The sequence below is a fragment of the Myxocyprinus asiaticus genome, chromosome 35, assembly GCF_019703515.2.
Source record: "Myxocyprinus asiaticus isolate MX2 ecotype Aquarium Trade chromosome 35, UBuf_Myxa_2, whole genome shotgun sequence".
Lineage (NCBI taxonomy): Eukaryota > Metazoa > Chordata > Actinopteri > Cypriniformes > Catostomidae > Myxocyprinus > Myxocyprinus asiaticus.
In genome coordinates, this window is record NC_059378.1 from 20,634,095 (window position 1) to 20,656,166 (window position 22,072).

Consider the following 22,072-nt stretch of genomic DNA (forward strand, 5'->3'; position numbering starts at 1 on the left):
TATAATGAATAATTTTACCTGTTACACATGCAAATTTCACATTACAAGTAGTAACAAATGACTGGCGGATGTTAACAGTTATGCAGTAGCAAGTAGTGTAACTTGCATAAATAGTTAGGTAAAGGCAACTTATAATGAAAATGGTCCTCGGTTAGATGCCACTTTGAAGAAGTTTGTGCCCACCCATCTCACTAAAAGAAGTCTTTTCTGATACACCTGGTGAACATTTTTTCATGTGCACTTTTAATTTAGTAACATATGGTTCTGGCTAATACATAGGTTATGTAAGAAACAGCATGTGAAATAGCAAATTGTGTTGACTCATATACTTACATTACCATTTTACTGATAATCAAACGTTGGCTTCATTGTTTAACAAATCCCTTCATCGACCATTTGCTTTTATTTGCTCAGCTGACATAACATGTCAAGCAGTGTCTTTTATTTTAGCAGCTTATTCTAATTCTTAAAAAATAATAACACATTTTTATGACATTATAATTTGAGTATACACGGAACATTTGTACACCACATGTTAGTAGAACTACAAAAAAGCTAAAAGCTATAATTGTGGTAAATTGGAAAATGTTGGAAAAAATTTGAAATGAAAACTTTATGACATTTTAACATAAAAATGTTATGTTGAAAATAAGTTATGTTGTTTGTCAACAGCTGTATTTGTCAACAACTGGAGCAACAAAAGATTGATGATTCATTCAATTACTCCAAAAATCTCTCCCTAAGCTATAAGCATAGTGCTCTAATATGTCTAATGTCGTCAGTGTAATTCATAGGGAGCCATTGATTTTACAGCCTTATTAAGCAGATGTACCTGAGAGAATCATTTGCCCTAAAAACGACACATGCTTAAAGCAGTCATTAACATAAACACATCTCATCATTAATTTGGCCAAGATGGATGGATAATTTAGCACATTGTATTAATCTTCTAAGTTTGAGTTATTAGATGCTCTGTTGTTCCCATCACAGTCTGTTTCTTTTGCTGTTTGTTTATGCCAGTTCTGTGCAAATGACTGTTAAGTATCTTTCTGTGCTTGTTTATTTATGCTCTTCAAAGTTCATCGGGTTCTTCATATGCAGAGGTGGGTACAGTAGCCAAAAACGTTACTCAAGTAAAAGTACAATTACTTAAAAAAACAATTACTCAAGTAGAAGTAAAAGTAATGTTAAAAATGACTCGAGTGAGAGTAAGAAAGTATCCAATAAAAAGAATACTCAAATAGTGAGTAACTAGTTAATTTCACATATAATGTAATGGATGTTTGCTCTCCTATACATTCCAAGTCTTCTGTAGACATAAAACAGATTTATTTAACTTAATCTGTCAATTCTAATTCCGGTTGATAGGGAACGTTATAGTCTGAGTACTACTTTATTTATTCTTCATTGCTATGTGGGATTACCTTTTAAACTTTGGACTGCTGTTATTATCTGTGAGCTTCCTATGATGGAGCCAACCCTGCTGTCTCCTTGCCCATCTCTTTGAGGCTACTGTGGATGTGGGTCCCTTCATGGCTTTAAGGTACACTGCACGGCAGCTACTGAATTTTAAATGGAACTATTATTTGCCAAAAGACACTCATGAACATTGTCAAAACAATGGAATACTGCGTCCAAAAAGCTACATGCATCGCAGTTCAAGATGCAGTTTTGTTTTACCATCTCTAATCACTGTTTGGGCAGAAAGCCAAAAGACTATTTTATACTGGCGTTGATTTTAACAATTTGTCATCGCTTCCATGTCTGGAGGTTTCCCCATCTTCTTCTCTGTCTCCGAGTCTGGTTGAAACGGCGTTATTTAACGCATGCTCTGTTATCGGACATTATAACAGAAAAAAATAGACTTCTTATGCTTAACAGAAACATGGCATAAACAGAGTGATGATCTCCTCTTTAATCAAATTACTTCCACGTTCTGTGGGTTGTTTGATCTCCCATGACGCTCTGGCAGAGGTGGGGGTATTATGGTGCTTTACAACCTAAAATACAACATAAGTCCTGTGTCTGTACCACAGTTCACTTCAACTGAGTGCCTCATTCTGAGTGGCTCTGCCCCTCACACTACCATTGTCGCTACAGTCTATAGACCTCCAAAGACTAATGAAGCCTTTTTGTCTGAGTTTGCTGATTTGTTGTCTCTGCTGTGCCTCAGGTTCAAAAGAATTCTTATTTTGGGGGACTTTAACATCCACATTGACTCAAAAGACTCAATATTGACAATGGACTTTCTGTCTTCATTGGAGTGTTTTGATTTGATCCAGTTTGTTGACTGTTCTACAAATATCAAAGGTCACACCTCTGTTGATTTAGGTCTTTCTGACAATTTAGCCATCTTTTTTTAATATGGAACTACCAAACATTAATTCTTCTTCTCACACTGTAAAATATCGTAAATGGAAATCTATTGATTTGTCAGCTTTAACAAACTCTATTGTTTCTTCTTTAAGTTGTTTTTCTTCTTCTGATCTTCTTGAAGACAAGAATGTTCTGTTAAACACTGTTCTCACACCTGGATTAGATGATTTTGCTCCACTGAAATCATGGACTATCTCTTTTTTGCATTCTGCTCCCTGGTATAATGACAATCTGCGCCAAATGAAGGCTGCTTGTCGTAAAATGGAGCGAAAATGGCGTCTTTCTGGCCTGAATGTATATTACCAGGCTTGGAAAGACAACTTACATGATTACACAGAAGAAATCAAATCAGCCAGATCCTGTTATTTTTCTGAAATAACTGTAAATAATCAAAATAATCCAAGACAGCTTTTCAATACTATTAATAGATTGCTCAGATGTAATTGTTCCACCACCTTGCCTGCATCAGCTCCCCTGTGTAACATATTTTTTGACTTTTTTAGCATTAAGATAGACACTATTCGGAAAAATATTCTTGCTACCACATCTGTCTTTTCGGTTTCTGTCTTATTTCTCTAGCACACCGTTCTCAAATTTCTCTCAGCTCGACCATGTTACTCTAATTAATGATAATCACGTATGAAAGCTACCACTAGCATAGTTGATCCTCTACAGACTAGTCCATTCAAATCCTGTTTTGCCTCTCTGTGTCCCATTGTCTTGGACATAATAAATGGCGTACTGGTGTTGTGCCTGCAGCATTTAAAATTACTGCTGTAAATCCAGTTCCAAAAAAGCCTAATATGGATTTGGACAATTTGAGCAACTTCCATCCCATTTCAAATCTTCCCTTCCTTGAAAAAAATCTTAGAGCGAGCTGTTGCCTCTCAATGTCACAATCACCTCATTGTCAGTGATCTCTTTGAGCCATTTCAGTCTGGTTTTCAGAAATTTCATAGTAAAGAAACGGCTCTACTCAAGGTCACTAATGACTTGTTAATGGCTTCAGACTCAGGCTCTTTTTCTATTCTCATCCTTCTTGATCTCAGTGCTGCTTTCGACACTGTTGATCACACTGTTTTACTCACCTGTCTTGAGTCTGTCTTTGGTGTCTCTGGTACTGCATTGAACTGGTTCAGGTCCTGTCTCTCTGATCAGTTTGTCTCTCTAGGTGGTTACAGGTCTGAGATTGGTTCAGTCCACTCTGGTGTCCAACAGGGTTCAATTTTGGGCCCTTTACTGTTTAGTATTTATATTTTTCCTCTTGGTCAACTTTTAAGATCACTGGGTCTTAATTATCATTTCTACGCAGACGACACACAGATATACATTTATTCTAAACCTGGTGAAAATCTGGCAGACACCTTTTTTTTCAAACTGTATTTCTGAGATAAAAACTTGGATGGCTCAAAATTTTCTTTGTCTTAACAGTAATAAGACAGAAGTTATGCTTATTGGATCTCCTCACCAGCTCCATAAGGCTGGCTCCTTAACTCTATCCATTGAGAGCACAGTTTTGGAGCTTCAAACTGAATTTGACACAAATTTTCATTTGATCCACATGTAAAAAATACTGTTAAAACATAATTTTATCATCTCAGAAACATTGCAAGGCTGCGCCCTATGTTATCATTCTCTGTGGCTGAAAAGTTGATCAGTACTTTCGTCTTCTCTCGCATTGATTATTGCAATGCTGTCCTTGCTGGAGTCTCAAAATCTACATTAAATAAATTGCAATATGTGCAAAACTCGGCTGCCTGAATCCTGACTAGGGCCAGGGCAAGTGATCACATCACTCCTATCTTGGAATCCTTGCACTGGCTCCCTGTCAGGTTTCGAGTTGATTTTAAAAATCGTATGCTTACCTACAAGGCTTTGCATGGTTTGGTTCCCCAATATTTGTCTGAGCTTTTAACCCCGTACACCCCAAAGCGTGATCTCCGCTCCTCTAACTCTGTTTTTTAACTGTTCCTCAGACTCGTTTATGCTCTATGGGTGACAGGGCCTTCTCTTCTTATGCGCCGAAACTATGGCACTCTCTACCCTCAGAACTTATAGAAGTTCAATTTTTTGTGAATTTAAATGACATCTTAAAAGAAAAATTTTTTTCCAGGAGGCTTTTAATTGATTCTACTGTATTCAGTTAATTTAATACTATCATTTTATTTACTGTGATTTATCATTAGTTGTTTTTTCCATTTGTATTAAGCACTGTATTTTTGTATTTTATTTTTCATTTTCCTTTCTATGTAAAGTGCCTTGAGAGGCCTCTTTAAAGGTGCTATATAAAATAAAGTGTATTATTATTATTATATTCCAGTGCATGATACATATTTAACATGCATTAAAGAATGATTATTATTGATAATAATAAAACTATTATTAATATTATTGTTTATAATGGAAATGGTCATCTTTCACCACCATATTTTTCCAAACCCATATGACTTCCATGCATCAAATTAAAGGAAAGTTCACAAAAAAATTAAAATGCTCTCATTTTCTCACCCTCATGCCATCCCAGATGTGTGACTTTCTTTCTTCTGCAGAACACAACTGAAGATTTTTAGAAGAATACCTCAGCTCTGTTGGTCCATACAATGCAAGTGAATGGTGACCAGAACTTTGAAGCTCCAAAAAGCACATAGAGGCAGCATAAAATAATTAATACGACTCCAGTGATTTTCAGAAGCAATATGATAGGTGTGGATGAAAAACAGATAAATATCTATAACTTTATAATATTTAAAGTCCTTTTTTTTTTTTTACTATTAATTCTTCTCCCTGCCCAGCAGGTGGCGATATGCACAAAGAATTGTATCACCAAAAACACAAGAAGAAGTTTGTGAAAGTGGAGATTTATTTGTAAAAAAAGGATTTAAATATTGATCCGTTTCTCACCCACACTTATCAGATCCTTTCTGAAGACAGATTGAACCGGTATCATTTGAATTCCTTTAATGCTGCCTTTATGTGCTTTCTGAGCTTCAGAGTTTGGTACCCATTCACTTGCATTCATTGAACCAACAGAGCTGAGATATTCTTCTAAAAAACGTTGTGTTCAGCAGAGAGAAAAAAAAAAAAAAAAAAAAAAAAAAACCACACATCTGGGATGTCATTAGGGTGAGTAAATGATGCCAGAATTTTCAATTTTGGGGAAATTATTCCTTTAAGGAGATGTTAGACAGAATATCAGCCTTAATCATCATTTACTTTCACTTCATGTTTTTGGTGACTGAGACTGTCAGTCCCTAACATTCTGTCTAAAATCTTTTTGGTTTCACAGAATACAGAACGTTTAACAGGGTAGGAAGAACATGAGGGTGGGGAAATGATGATATAATATTTATTCAAGTACTATCACTTTAAGAATGCTTCTCAGATTTGGACGAATCTGTCAATTACAAGAGATGTTTGGAAACCTTTTTCTAGTAATTATTATGGTGAAAAACGTGAACAATGTCACTCAGTCTCAAATTATATATAATGTTTAATTACTGAATTACTTTACACTGAAGCAAGATCATACTTTATTCATGCCTTCTGTTGCTATTTCACAGCTTTTTACATCCTGCGTGAATTTAGTTCAGTGTAGTTCCAGTATTTTCAGTGTCGAAAGAATTTAGATAATTCGTTTTGTACACTAAGGGTAAATTGCACCGTATCTCTGTGTTTGGAAATGCTCATAATAGCTTTAGGCAGGGCAAAACTTTTGCACTTAACGCAGATGTTTACAAGGAGTTACACAGTAGGCACTGATATGCTGCAGCGCTGATATAAAAATGTAAACTTAGAAACTGAGGTCATAAGAGCCCATAGTTACAGATTCACACTGAAAATGAATGAGCATCAGCATGACACAGACAAGCCCATATTATCACAATCTCTAAAATTTACCTCACCGCGTATTCTTAAGTTGGAGTTAAGTTTTTGTTTTATGTTTGACTCAAGTGACAGTGTGCAGCTGTGAAGTTCCGCTGTTGTAAGAGTCACGTTCAAAAATCTCAATAAATTATGCATTTATTAAAACTTATTAAATTAAAATCAGTTATGTGACGACAGGAACGCTACCCATTGTAACAATGTAAAAGTAAATTGTTTTCATCAGAAATTTACTTAAGTAAGAGTGAAAAGTACCCACCATAAAACATACTCATAAAAGTAAATGTTTTCCAAAAAGTTACTGAAGTAAATGTAATGGAGTAAATGTAGCACGTTACTACACACCTCTATTCATATGCTTCTTCAGTTTTTATTTTTTTTAAGTGAAAAAAAGCCACTTGTTAGGCCACTTGTTAAAATTACATTTAAAGGTTGTCTGAATGACCTAATATTTAGAGAGTTTTAGTTACTTTGGAAAAAAAGAAAAAGAAAAAAAAAGAAAAAAAGAATATATATATATATATATCTTCAATCTTATCATCTGCTTCATTAAAGTTGTTTTATCATCTTTTCGTCTGGCCACAGAGGCCCATTCTTAGATAGTCTTGAAGAGACCAGAAACAATGTAGTCTGTGTGAACTCCATCAAGGAGTCCTGTGCCGTTATTGTGAATGAACCAGCAAGGCACGTTTTCTCCATTCTTCACATCCTGTCTGAAATCTCTCTGCCAACCCCTGTAGATAGAATAATGCAGTAATAATTAACACGTTAACAGGAAACCCTCGCAGGCACGATGCATTTCCTCTAAATCCATGTTCGATGCAAGGACAAATTGTGAAATGACCATGTATTCACCTGGTAACAACAAGCTCATGTCCCTTCACAAACATGATGGCATCTGGTTTGTCTGGATCTTCTCCTGGAAACAGGTCACTCACCTTATACTCAACCCCATTATAGAACTGTCCTAAAGTGACACCAAAACCATTCAGAGAACAGCTGCTGTGCTACTTGATAATACAGCATTTACAACATAAAATATAAACAATTTTTTTTAAAAACTTAATATGTATAGTATGGTAATTCTTTAGCTGTTTTACCAAGTAGGCCATGGACATTGTGTGAAAGAAGGTGGCTGTCCAAGGTATAGAATCCAAGGTAGTCTTGGTGATATGGGTGTTTCTTCCACACTTTGTGAAGGATAATCAGAAACCTTACCGAGTTCTTCAAGGTCACTGTCAAACTGCGATCTTTGATTACCTTCAGATCCATGCTGGAGAAAGAAGGGACATGGTTCTGTGAGTAGGATGAGTTTTTTTCAAATTCTTTTTCAATTCCAAGTGTTTGATTTTGGCTACTTTGTAATTTCTCAATGAGATGTTTGACTGCATCTTACTTAGGCCCTTTGATGGTGGCAGTATCAGTCCAGAAGAATTTTGCCTGTTTTCCTGCCTCAGACACTGAGATCTCCTTAGTGCTTACTGTTAATCTTATACCAAACATCTCATGAACGATTCCAAATCGGCCAAAATAGGTGTTCACTTTTTTCCCTGGGATGACCTTCTTATCTCCAATGGTTTGGCCATTGACCACAATACCTGTGGAGCACCAACAAATGTTCTTTAGACATTTTGCCAGTTTTAAACGGGTCATGACATGAGGAATAAAAATGTCATTGATCGTTTGACATGTAAGAGTTCAACTTCCTCCTCAATACAAAAAGAGCATTTATTTAAACCAAGCTTCAAAATGGCTCATTTGGATTTTTCCTACTTTGTGACGTCACACATATGAATACATCAGCACATGACTGCTTCTACAGCAAGACATCAAAGCCTACTTTTACAGAACAGAAAGCTGCTGCAGTGGGCACAAGCTCACCAAAACTGGACAGTTAAAGATGGGAAAAACATAGCCTGGTCTGTATGAATCACAACTTTTGCTAAGGTACACAGATAGTAGGCCCACTGTAACCTCAGCTTTCTGTTCTTGGCTGACAGAAGTGGAACCCGACATGGTCTTCTGCTGTTGTTGCCCATTTGCCTCAAGATTGTTGTGCATTCTGAGATGCTATTCTGCTCACTACAATTGTACAGAGGGGTTATCTGGGTTACCGTAGCCTTTCTGTCAACTCAAACTAGTCTGGCCATTCTCTGTTGACCTTTCTCATCAACAAGATCTGCAGAACTGCTGCTCACTGGATGTTTTTTGTTTTTGGCACAATTCTGAGTTAACTCTAGAGACTGTTGTGAGTGAAAATCCCAGGAATTTAGCAGTTACAGAAATACTCAAACCAGTCCGTCATGTCACGCAATGGTCGAAATCACTGAGATCAAATTTTTTCCCTATTCTGATGGTTGATGTTCCATTAACTTAAGCTCCTGACCCATATCTGCCTGATTAAATGTACTGCACTGCTGCCACATGATTGGATGATTAGATAATCGCATGAATAAGTAGGTGTACAGGTGTACCTAAAAAAGTGGTTGGTGAGTGTACAGTATATCACATATAAATATTTTTGTATCGGCTTAAGCGCTTTACCTTCCCTTGTGGCAAGGGAAGCACGATGCATTAGCAGCGTGGGAAACCCTGGTTCGAAACCAGGAAGTAATCATATTTGCATAATCAATGATGAGCATGATTCGGAGGTTGCATTTTTTCCCTCTAACATAAAACAGGTTTGGGGTTTGGTTGGGGGGTTCAGTTTGTAAAATATGCATTCCTCTTCACTGTTTTACATTCTGTAGAGCTGAAAACAATTCGCCTTTGGTGCCCCTTCGTGGATATTTCTCCTGGAAAATGGAGCTCACACGTGCCCATTTGCCCAACATCACTTACCGGTTTGGTCACTGGGGGCAGTGTTTCAAATTTTGGTAAGCAGAGACTCAGCTAAAGAAAATTCAACCTATTTTTATTCCGATTTCACTTTGAGATCAGTCTGTGATTTCACTTAATAGTGTAATACTATTGCTCTGTGGCACTATCAAAACAGTCTTCTGTTTATTTGACCAGCCCATCCAGCTTGACACAGCAATATTGGCTCGATCATGCATCAGTGGTGCAAGTTTGGGGTGGGACTATCTGTTTGTACTGTACAACCAATGGAAGATGGGAGTTTTCTCTATTCTGTTTAAAACATTTTTTTTTATTTTTTTTTATTCCGTGGTAATGCTAGTAATGTAGAAATGACACACTTCCATTTTAATATCTTCTAATGCTTCTGGAAATATTCAGTATGTTGTTTGAAGAAAAACAAATCCAGTTGTGTTCACCTGTAAGTGGGTCTCTAACCAGGTTGAATATGGTACCAGGTTTGTCATCAATGTTGAAGCACAGAGCATCATTCTGATCTGGCAACTCAATGATGAAGTGTGGATCTCCATCAACTGATACATTGCAAAGAAACAGTGAAGGTTTTATTATGAATCTTAGTCTATTTCAAAAATCTTCATCTATTTCAATTTACATTAAATAAAACATTTACCAAAATATGTAGGTGCTGCTACTGAGGCCCTGTAGGCATTGCTAGATGGTATAGGCACATGACCTGCAAATGTGCAAATGGTCAATCTACCGTACAATAAATAGTAGAAGAAAATATATTAGATATATTAGATATTTCACACATGAAAGAAGTGTAAAGACTAACCATATTTTTCAAAATGTCTTCGTTGCTCTGTGAATTAATGTAAGAGTAAGGGTCATATAACTGGTTAAACACAATAACAAAGACATTGAGAACACCTGTTTTATGCCAGTTAATGAAGTTCAGTAATTTTCTTTTTAAATCGAATAGGATAGTTCTCCCAAAAATGTACATTTTGTCATCATTTACTCACCCTCATGCTGTTCCAAACCCGGTTGACCTTATTTCTTCCATAAAACACAAAAGATGTTAGGCAGAATGTTAGGGTCTGACAGCCTCAGTCTCCACTAACTTTCATGATATTAAAATAAAGAGCAGTGTTAACATTCTTCAAATTTGTCTAATGTTCTGTTCCACAGAACGAAAGAAAGTCATATGGGTTTGGAACAATATGAGCAGTGTTGGGAAATTTACTCAAAATAAGTAATCCACTTTACTGATTACTTAACCTAAAAAGTAATCAAATGACTAATTATTTTACTTGTTACTTTCTAAATACATTTTCCTAGATTTTTTTTTTCACTCAAATTAAAAATGTTTATATTTCCATCTCTTACAGAAACACTAAAAGATGTACATCTGAATTCATATTTTAAATGTATTATACAGTACACATTACTTTAGCACAAGTGATATATGTAAAAGTAGTTACTTTAATTGAAATTCAGTAACTGTAATCTGATTATAAGAATTTAAAATGTAATGTTTTACATCATTTTTTTTTTAAATAAAATGTAATTAAAAGTAAAATACTAATTACTTTGTAATCGGAAACACACAACACTGAATATGAGGGTTCGTAAATGACCTCAGATTTTTAATATTACCACTTAAACACTGCTGCAATGTCAGAGTCAGCTTGATCCATTTGTTTTTTGTTTTTGTTTTGTTTACTGAGTCTAGATTTGTATGGTTTATGACATTATGCACTATTGCCTTCAGTACTTGCAAATTTGTTTTCTCCAAAGCAATCTATGTTGTTCATGTCATGATTTGACAATTGGTTTAGTCATACCTTCAGTTAACTTATCCGCAATGAGAGAGTCATTACTTTCAGGTTTAGTGACAACCATGGAGGTAAGCGGTGTGACGAAGTTGTACTTCAACGAAAGGTTCAAAGCCTCAGCAGTGGCATTTCCTTTCTCATCTGGTGAGCCCTTTTCTCTGTCAGAACATATTGTCCAATAATTAGATTGGATTCAAATGACATTTAGACTAGTCATTTTTCACATACAGTAGGCCTTGATTGCATGACTACTGGTCCTAGAGTTGTAAGTAAATGGGCTGAGTATGTAAGGTCTCAGAAAAAAAATCTCACTTCTTATCCAAGAGCTCCTGGATGGTCAGATACGCCCAGAGACGCTCAGTGAAGTCCCCAAAGATATACTCTTCATCAGGAAATATGGTATCCCACTTGTGAGCATTTGCCTGTCCTTTCACTTCAAAATTATTCTCAAACTGTTGCAATACAAGCAAAGCTTGATCAGTGTTAGGAGACCCCAAAACCAGATCACCATTGATAATAACAGAAGTTCAATGAAAATATAAATGCTCATTCAAAATATGATTGTAGCTACAATGTATGGAGTCATACATGTTTTAACCACACAGACATGTTTTTCCACACTAAAACAACATTCCAGGCAACTCAGAATTTTCCCACCTCCTACTGGTTGGAAATCAGACATCAAACATCTGACTTGTGAAGTCGGGGTAGATCGATCAACCCCAACCTCAGGGAGAAGTGTAATTTAACTACCGCTGCATTCGAAAACGTAGGCAGCTTACTTGCTGCCTTATCAGTTAATAGCTTAACTGACAACATTTATGAATGTATGGAAACTGGTCTCAGAACAGTTTGAAATGTATCTTATTTTCATTCTACCTCCGTATGCAATAGGGTGACCATACCCAAAAATTTCCATGCTTTCGTCCAGATCGAGATCCGTGGGAAGCAGAATGTATGACATGTAAATCTGGCACTTATGTGTCAGTTGCTAATAAAGGTGCCAGTGATTTAGAAGCACACATTAGCTCTGCGAAGCATAAAGAGTAAGCAAAAGGTGAAAGTTCATCAGGTAAATTAACGGACTACCAGGTAAAATTGTTATCACATTGCTTCATTTTCCATGGCCATTCAAAATAATAGTAATAGTAAATGAAGGTACACTCATGGCATCAAATATTTTATTTTAGTACATGGACATTCAAAAGAATGATGAAAATGTATATATATATATATATATATATATATATATATATATATATATATTTGTTATGCTAATAGAGTGTCATTTTCACTGTATTAAAATTTTCATTTGTAGTAACACTGTTTTGAACCCTTTCATTCCACCCCCCGGCGAATAAAAAAGGTGTCCTCTTTTTGGAAAACCATGTTTTGAAAAATGTTCACCCTATATACAACCTCCGAAGGTAGCATATTCCAGTTTTCGGACGCAGCAGTCATTTCCAAGATGAAGGTGACCATTTTGTGAAACGTGAAAACAAACGTTCAATATTTTCACTGCATGAAATGTGCGAACATGCAATATATAATAAATATACAGTACAAGACAACTGTTTTCATATCAATCAATGTTTACGTTTTCAACTATTTTGCTCGTGAAATAGCTACTAGATTGCCAAATAGCTAGCTTGTGTAAGACTGTGCATTTGATTGTGTAAATGTGACCGTTACATGTGATTGACTGGAAGGCTTTGTGGTCAGAAGTGGGTAATTAACTTGGGTTAACACCTAAGACTTCACCTGGAACGCAGCATTAAAGCTATTCTACGGAACTTTATTCTCTCTATCGACATCTGTGGTTGAAACATAGAATTGCAAGTTACTTGTGTAGGAACATTGTTTTGTTTTTTATGACAGTGCTTTGGCACCACTCTTCCGCACTGATTAATCTGATGGTTTGAGGTGTATCCATGGTTGCCTGTGATCACTGACCCGACAGCCATAAATATAAATCATTATTATAGGCTTACCATAGTGAATCAGGGTAAGGCAAGAATGTTGTTATGAACAATTGTGAAAACACACATCATTTTACAAATGATGTGTGACAAATGATTTCAAGTTGAGGATATACAGTATAAGTTAATTTACTTACCCCTTGTGCGGACACTTCAAGCAGAAAGTTGTTCATGTCTAGGTCATTAAGTCGGCCAGCAACCATAATCTCAGAGCCATTGAAGAGTTGTTTAAAGTGGCTTCTTGTCAATGAGTTAACAGTGTTGTCCGGGTAGTGAAAATTCACCTCTGAGAGGAGAGGACTTGCCACTTCTTCATAAAACCCCTTTTGTAGCAAATAATTAGCAACTATCATCAGTATCCAGGTTTTCTTAATAGCTTTCATGGCAAAACACAATATTAGTACTGATGTAATTATCTCATCAACATTTAAAGACCCTGTTTAAAGCCAATGTGTGTTAGCTTTGAGGCCATCTACGTAGACGATAGTGTGCTCCTAAAAGTTGACTAATTTCACTTTTAGTAGATAAGGGTCATTGACAAACAAGGTTGCAAATACCTTTAGAAATGTCATGTGGTGTACCCATCAAGTAAAAAGTATTTAAATACCTCCCTTACACTTTGAAGATGAGTGGTTGAAGTGTACACAACAAAATCATTAATTTCATTAAGGTTTTTAAAAAATATATTTTTCAAGGTGAAAAATATTGTTTACAATTATCATGAATTTTTGAATCAAGAATATCAAGACATTTTCTCATTGTTACACAATATGACCTGAACAAAATGTGCTTTTCAGTCAAATGTAAAATAAATAAATAAATACAAATAAATAAATAAAAAACACAGTCTTAATTTACTTTGAACTCAGTAATTTAAAACATGTCCATCATAGAAGAGGTGTATTAAAGACATTTTTTAGTGTGAATTGAATTTTCATGTATTTTAGAATAAATTCCGGATAATAGATCCAAACAAAAAAATTAACTTCACGTCATTGACCCATATACAGTAAATGTTTAAAATTTACCATCTTTCTCTTCTGGGAAAACAGAGCAAAAATAGTGAAGACATGAGTCTTCAGTTGTACATCACAGATTTTTGTCCAATCAAAAGCTCTCTAGAATTAGAATCACATCTATAATACATAATCACTGTGATCATTTATAGGAATCCAAGGTTTTAAATTTGTGCAAAAGACCCCAGTTCCCTACCTGTAGCTGAAGTGGAGCATCTGAGTCTTCGTAAATCCTGCGAGCCATACCATTGTTCTGCTTGCTCAAAGTGTCCAAAAATCCATAGTCTGCATTGGTACCAAAGGCTAAACATAACAATGTAATATTCTTCTCAGCAATGGTATTATGAATGCTTTCTAGGATCTCAGGAAGACTTCTTGGCCCTAAAAACAAGGGACATGTTGAAAATGCAATTCCCATTTCAGACAACAAGTACCAAAATTGAACAACAAATAACAGTTAGTCATTTCAGAACATTACAGCAGTTATTATAGGGAGGAGTCAGGCTCCTTTAACAAGCTACAGTATGATTGTTCTTCCCTTTGAACAGATGTGGTGTTACTGATGCTTCCATGGTCTGTCATGCCTGAGGCGTTTACCATAGTGAGATACCGGATGAATGTTTGAAAGGGAAAAGCTAGAGAAGGCCTAGCCAACTTATTGAATGTACCAGTCGGCACTTACGTTTACATTTATTCATCTGGCAGACGCTTTTATCCAATGCGACTTATAAAAGTGGAATAATACTGTACATCATAAGCGATACATCTTAAGTGGACAGCAGTACGAAAAGTGCTGCATTACAAAGTTTCACTAGCATCAGAATAGTAATATCCAAGACAAATTAGAGTGCAACAAGAATATATATAATTATTATTATTTTATTTTTTTCATGAGTGCATGGTTAAGTGCTCATGGAAAAGATGTGTTTTTAGCTGTTTTTTGAAGACAGAGAGTGAGTCTGCTTCACAGATGGAGTTGGGAAGGTCATACCACCAAGGAGGTACAGTGAAACCAAAAGTCTGGGAAAGTGTTTTGGTGCCTCTTTGTGTTGGTACAACAAGGTGCTGCTCATTAGCCGATCGTAGGCTTCTGGTGGGAACGTAGCTCTACAGAAATGATTTAAGGTATGCTGGAGCAGATCCAGTTACTGTTCTGTATGCCAGCATCAGAGCCGTGAATTTGATACATGCATCAACTGGCAGCCAGGGAAGAGAAACAAGGAGTGGTGTAATATGCGCTCTCTTTGTTTCATTGAAGACCAGACGTACTGCAGCATTCTCGATCATTTGCAGGGGCCTAATTGTACATACATGGAGGCCTGCATGAGAGCGTTAGAGTAGTCCAGTCTAGTTATGACAAGTGACTGAACAAGAAGTTGTGTGGTATGTTCAGAGAGGAAGGGTCTTATTTTCCTGATACTGAAGAGTGTAAATCTACATGATCGTGCTGTCTTTGAGATGTGGCCTGTGAAACTGAGTTGGTTATTGATGGTTACCCCTATATTTCTGACTGTTTTGGAAGGCATTATTGTAGCTGAACCCAGCTGAACAGTGATGTTGTGTTCAACAGTAGGGTTGGCTGGAAAGACAAGGAGCTCAGTCTTCGCTGGTTTAAGTTGCAGGTGGTGGTCCTACATCCAGGCCGAGATGTCTGCCAAACAGGCAGAGATTTGAGCAGTCACTGTGGTGTCGTTGGGCTTGAGGTGAACTTTTAGCTAGTGTGCTCTGGATAAGAAAAACTGAAATGACAACAGGGCTTTTTCATGCTAGTCTTGCATAAACTAACTTCAAAATGTCTGGTCCACATCGCAGTTTATTCTGTCTAAAAACCCACCAAATCAGCTGTCTGAGAGACATCCAGCGATCAATCACAGTTAATTTTGTTTTGGATAGTTCTGCTCCAAGACTAACTTTAACTAAATATTGTTCCTCAAGAAAAATCAAGCAAATGATAAAGGATTGCTGATGTGTGCATATGCATACATCGATTTGGTTCGCCATCAGTCAGCAAAATGATCATCTGAACTGCATTCTGTTGGGCTGTACTGTTGCGCTGTCCTTCATAAAGCATCCCCACTGCATGTATGACAGCATCATGCAATTCTGTTGCTGAAACCAATAACAAAGAAAAATTCACAAAAAAATACAGGTTTGCAAGTCTGAAATTATTTAAAGTTAATATATTTTAGCTACTTGATGGTGTAAACCCGGCTGTAAACTTTGCAGCTTTTGCAGTGGGATTTAAAGGATTTTGTCTCATATGGATCTAATGTTTATTATTTGGTCAAGAATAATTGTATCTTTTGTGTTCAAACTTACACCCTCCAGCCTCAAAACCATTGACAAATTCTTTGGCAGCTTGTACATTTTCCTGTGTTGCTTTGGTTAAATGTGGCTTCCATACAGAATATCTGGATTCAAAGATGATGATTGCAAAGAAGTCCTCCTCTGGGAGATCACTCAGAATGGTGAACAGTGCCTCTTTGGTCTATCATTCAGAAACCAAATCAAAAATGACAAGTGTTTTGCTTAAATTTGCAGCACTGACAGACTTTTGATGACAGTCATCTTTTCTCATGTTACAAGTGTTTGCACTCACCTGTTTAATTTTATTCCCCCACATTGACCCGCTTACATCTATAACAAAAACTACCATCTTTGGTATTCGTGGAAGATTGGCAGGTGCAAAAAAGTGCACAAAGTATCCATTTATAATCTGTTGATGATAAAAGGATTATATAAAAAAAATTAAAGTGAGTTTTGTGTCAGTGCTTGCATGCATGTGATTGCCATCCTAATGATATCTTACGTGGATATCACCAATGTCATGAGCACGGTTGACATCATACTTGATGAAGAAATCTCCATCGATGAGTGTACCTTCACAGTCAGGGCACTTTCTTTGTTGATCCAATGTTGGAGAGAAGAACACATGGGCCTGAACAGAATGGATAAATTAAAATGTAAATATTTAGGACAACAAAAACTATTGAAATTACTATTATTAGTAGACTAATAATGCTTTGTACTAGCATCCATCATCCATTAAGAGACTGCATTATATCACCTTTTTCTCAGTGACAGTTTTTTCCACTAGAGGCAGCAGCTCATTGGTGATGAATGTGCCATAGGCATCCACAAATGCGATGCCCTGAGGTTCATAGATATCTACCACAATCTGTAGGTAAGAGACAGAACTGGTTATGGCAAGGAGAAATCTGTTTTAACATTTAAATATTCTACATCTACAAGTCATTACTTATTATTTGAAATGAGAATTGTTGATATCAACAAAGGAATTAATGTAAAGATTCTAAGTATTGATATTTGTATTTTGTACTGTGGCAAGCTATTTTAGCATTGAATCAGTTGAATGATATGCATTATAGATAGATGAGTGGTTGACAAATGACATGTCCAAGAACTCACCCCCCTCAAATAAATACTGCAGTGTAGGGTTGCCTGGTTTACAGTACTAACGAAGTATCGCAATACAAAAAATATTTAAACGGTACCATATCATCTTGTTGCTAATATCGGTACCATATTACAGTATGCTGTCATTAGCAAAATGATATGAGACAGTGTGACAGTTTTGAGATGAAATTAATGACAATTTGAAAATAAAATAAAAAAAACCTGTGGGTATGGCCAAGTGTGATCATTAAACAGCAGAAGGATGTAATTTAATAAAATATTATACAGTCACATGCTCTGCATGCTACAGAATGAACATGCGGTGTCACTCTGTCATCTGCTTCACATACACACGCACACACACACATACATGTGCACAAACTCACACAAACACAACACACTACTGGTGCTTAATTTTCATGCAATGTGTTTAGAGTATAAACTGCTGTTAACACTTAAATTAACTCCTCCAGTGCAGCTCGGAGGAGAGTCATGATGGGATTATCCCAGCATGAATGGGAAGCTTGATATAACTAACCCGTCAAAAACAGGAATAACTCAGAGGTCTGTCAAAATAAAAATCCCGCATAAATTAAAGCTCTATTCAACTGGATGCGACAGAAAAAATATAACTACTGTATAAAAATGTAATATTCAAAAAGTAGCAATAATACTCATAATAACAATTCTATAATATTAAATGGTTATTTTAATATTATTATTATTATTATATTATCCCATTAATGCAAAAATTTGGTATTGGAGCAACCCTACTGCAGTGTGACTAAAGAATTTTTAAAAGTAAAATTAATAAAAACTGCATGCATTGTTATAACTAGAAGAATCATTTAAAATAGTTTTGAATTAAGCACAAGTTACTATTCACAAGATACTAATTCCAGTTGACTGATTTAGCTTCCTGCTGATGCATGTCCTCCAGCCTAGGAATTTACATGAAAAAAAAAAATGTATGTGGAGTTTGATTTTCACAGTCTTTAAAATAATGAGAAAGATAGTGGTTAGTTAATTATGAACCTCAAAGTGTTGGACCAGCTGTTTGGGTTTGACTCTGATCATGAGCTCATATTTGCCGAACCGACGCTGAAGAAGTTCCTCGTGAGTAAGAATAAATGTGACATGGCTGGTTGCCGCAACATTAACAGAAACTGAGAACTTCTCCATTTTTCTACCTGAAGCCCTAGAACACAAAAACATCAGTAAGTATGCCATGAAGTGGATAAAAAGATGCAGAGTCATCAACATATATGGTACCTTTTCCCAGAAGAGAGAGCCTGTGAATTTATCTGTTAAAAGTTATTTTCTCAACTTTTAACAATACAACATCATGCAAGTAGCCTTTTAAATGTGGAGTCTTTAAACATCATTTAGCACACTGACATGAAATTACTTACTGGACTAAGCCAGCAGTCTTTCCAGATGACACAGCCTTCTCATACTGCTTCTTAGCCTTTTCTTTTTCCTTCACCTCACCTACATACACCTTGCCATCAATCTCCCTTAAATACAAAAATTTAAAGGAATAGCTTAAATAACAATTTACTCATAAATTGGTGCTTCCATCTGTACGCACTGTGCGTACCATGAGCACTCCGACTGACCTGAGAAACATTTTCCTTGAAAAATGTGAGATCAGTCTGGAGCATACCCCCATACACCCCAAACAATAAAGGTACACTTATTTACTTGGTCAGGTTTCTGTGTGTACCCCAGGATGAGTTCCTGCAGATGCCCTGACCCAACCATAATGTTGCTCCAAACACATACAAATTTCTTTATTTTGTGAAACACAAAACACTCCCAAGTCAAATCATATGAATACAGTAAAGCACTTGATTCAGTAATGTAGCCTAGGGTGATTAAACCTCATTGGATCGTGACCAAACGTGCATCATTATGTCATGACGTTCTGGTTATCAAAGTGATCATATTGCTTCAGAAGAATTGGTCTTGGAGTTAGACTCGGCATGAGCCAAGGAATCAGAGGAAAAAAGAAATTTGGTTCTATGTCTTACGTTTCAAAAGTTATTAGCATAAACATAAGTGCAAATTTGAACAGTTGGTGGGGCTAGAGCGTTTGAGTTAGAGACCCCAAATTTGGGTCAGTTACATTTGAGTGTCCTCTATCAATGTGCCAAATCTCATAACTTTCTTATGTACAGTTATATGGGCTGCCATAGACTCAAGAACAGAAGAAGAAGAACACAGATTTTTTTTAGAGCATAACAGACCAGAGTCTATATTCACTTTTATTATATGGCAAATAAACCAAGTGAAGACTTTTTTTTTATACCCTTTTCTCCCAATTTAGAATGCCCAATTCCCACTACTTAGTAGGTCCTCGTGGTGGTGCGATTACTCACCTCAATCTGGGTGGCGAAGGACAAGTCTCAGTTGCCTCTGCTTCCGAGACCGTCAGTCCGCGCAACTTATCATGTGGCTCGCTGTGCATGAAACCGTGGAGACTCCCAGCACATGGAGGCTCATGCTACTCTCCGCGATCCACGCACAACTCACCACGCTTGAGAGCGAGAACCTCTAATCGCGACGACGAGGAGGTTACCCCATGTGACTCTTCCCTTCCTAGCAACTTGGCCAACTGGTTGCTTAGGAGACCTGGCTGGAGTCACTCAGCATGCCCTGGATTCGAACTCGCGACTCCAGGGGTGGTAGTCAGCGTCAATATTCGCGGAGCTACCCAGGCCCCGAAGACTTTTTTTTTTTAATCACCTTTTGTGCTCTACAGACGAAAGAAATTCATATGGGTTTGGAGTGACATTTGGGTGAGTAAATAATGACAGAATTATTCCTTTAATTAATGTGTAACAAGCAATAAACATTGCACAAATTGCAAACATACATAAAACTAAAATGCAATAGATTTGTTTGCCGCATGCTGAATTACTCTAAGTAAAATGGAAAAGGACTAACATGCTGAAGTTGGTAATGAAGGACATCTTGGGTAACTCCACCTCAAAGATAACTTCCTGTGAGATGTTAGCCTTATTAAGAGCTTTAGTGGTCATGACAGAGTGGGCAAACCGTGATGTCACCTTGCAGTCCACTTTCACACTTTGCACCTCTATCTGAAGTATGAATGAGACATAAACACACAAAAACACACATAAACACACAAAGGAATTTGCACCAAATATATATATATATATATATATATATATATATATATATATATATATATATATATATATATATATATATACACACACACACACACACACACACACAATTCACTCAGTGGTGCTGTGGCATTGCGTTAGTAGATTCAAACATTTCCAAGTCAAAAGACTACTCGTTGTTCTGGCGGACATATGTATCATCGCTTAATTCAGGTGGGCATATGCAAAATCCCAAGAAAGATAGGTGGGAATATGGCATGTGCCTGTGTATGGCCTAGACTACACTACTGGGTAAAAGGGCAAAACTATGACTAGCCATTGCATGCTGCAACCCTGATTACTTCTGTTGACTATTGTAATTTCAGGGCAGAAAGGTATGTTAATGTTACAATCCTTTTCAAATAAACTTTTAAATGACAAAGACTTAACAGAAAAACTTGTGTTAAAATGTAATAAAGAGTCCCTACCGGGGGCCTGAGTAGCTCAGCGAGTAAAAATGCTGACTACCACCCCTGGAGTTGCGAGTTCGAATCCAGGCTGTGCTGAGTGACTCTAGCCAGGTCTCCTAAGCAACCAAATTGGCTCGGTTGCTAGGGAGGGTAGAGTCACATGGGGTAACCTCCTCGTGGTCACTATAATGTGGTTCACTCTTGGTGGGGCACCTGGTGAGTTGTGCGTGGATGCCGCGGAGAATAGCGTGAAGCCTCCACATGTGCTATGTCTCCGCGGTAACGCGCTCAACAAGCCACGTGTTAAGATGTGTGGATTGACAGTCTCAGATGCGGAGGCAACTGAGATACGTCCTCCTTTCACCTGGATTAAGGCGAGTCACTACGCCACCACGTGGACTTAGAGTGCATTGGGGATTGGACATTCCAAATTGGGGAGAAAAGGGGAGAAAAGAAATTATAAAATAAAAAATAAAGAGTCCCTACCTGAGCACTGCTGCTCACACTTCGCTTCTGTGAAGGAGGTAATTAGGAAATTCATGTTAGACAGAAACTATATAGCCTACCATGTGTAATTGTTAAAGTTTGTGTGTACTCTAGCAAAAGCACCACCACAAAAAGTAGGCTACTTGTATGTATTGTGTATTTATAAAAAAATATAAATGGCCTCCTTTCTAATTCCAGTTCTATCTGAGCAGGGTTTTATTAGCAATGATGCAATACCTTTAAGAGTCGGCTCATGCTGGTATTGTCGTCCTGGAGGGGTGGAAAGACAAATTATTACTATACACTAAGTAATGCCATGGGATCAATTCTGAAATGGATAAACTATATTTTTCTATTTTGACCACTGTATTGGCACTGAAAACATCTCAGAATTGAATTTATGTGTTACCAACAATCACTGACATGCTAACATGAGTTAACAGAATGATAATAAGGCATTTGAACAGCAAGATGTAAAAAAGACAGACCTACCCATTGTTCATTGCCCTTTGAGATGACCAATGTCTCAAAAGACCCTGACGGAATATAAATGCATACAAACAGGCGGAATAGCAGCACAGTCCAGCGTGCAGACATGGTGCACTCTCTCATCTGACTTTTGGAACTGCGTAACTCAATAACTTTGTGTATGCTTCT

General features: G+C 36.9%; 1 protein-coding gene across 1 annotated transcript; it reads right to left on the reverse strand.

Moving 5' to 3' along the window:
- Window positions 1-6,604: 6,604 nt before the first annotated feature.
- itih3a.1 (inter-alpha-trypsin inhibitor heavy chain 3a, tandem duplicate 1) lies at window positions 6,605-22,072 on the reverse strand. Its single transcript, XM_051673051.1, has 22 exons — window positions 21,908-22,072; window positions 21,653-21,685; window positions 21,416-21,442; window positions 20,275-20,429; window positions 18,738-18,842; window positions 18,361-18,523; window positions 16,976-17,086; window positions 16,718-16,846; window positions 16,508-16,624; window positions 16,228-16,396; window positions 15,892-16,017; window positions 14,105-14,289; window positions 13,030-13,215; window positions 11,226-11,365; window positions 10,923-11,071; window positions 9,911-9,937; window positions 9,746-9,808; window positions 9,534-9,647; window positions 7,655-7,856; window positions 7,359-7,531; window positions 7,114-7,225; window positions 6,605-6,992 (listed from the first exon to the last, which is right to left on the reverse strand). Exons 1-22 carry the CDS (start codon window positions 22,025-22,027, stop codon window positions 6,854-6,856), a joined length of 2,745 nt encoding a protein of 914 aa, XP_051529011.1. The 5' UTR covers window positions 22,028-22,072; the 3' UTR covers window positions 6,605-6,853.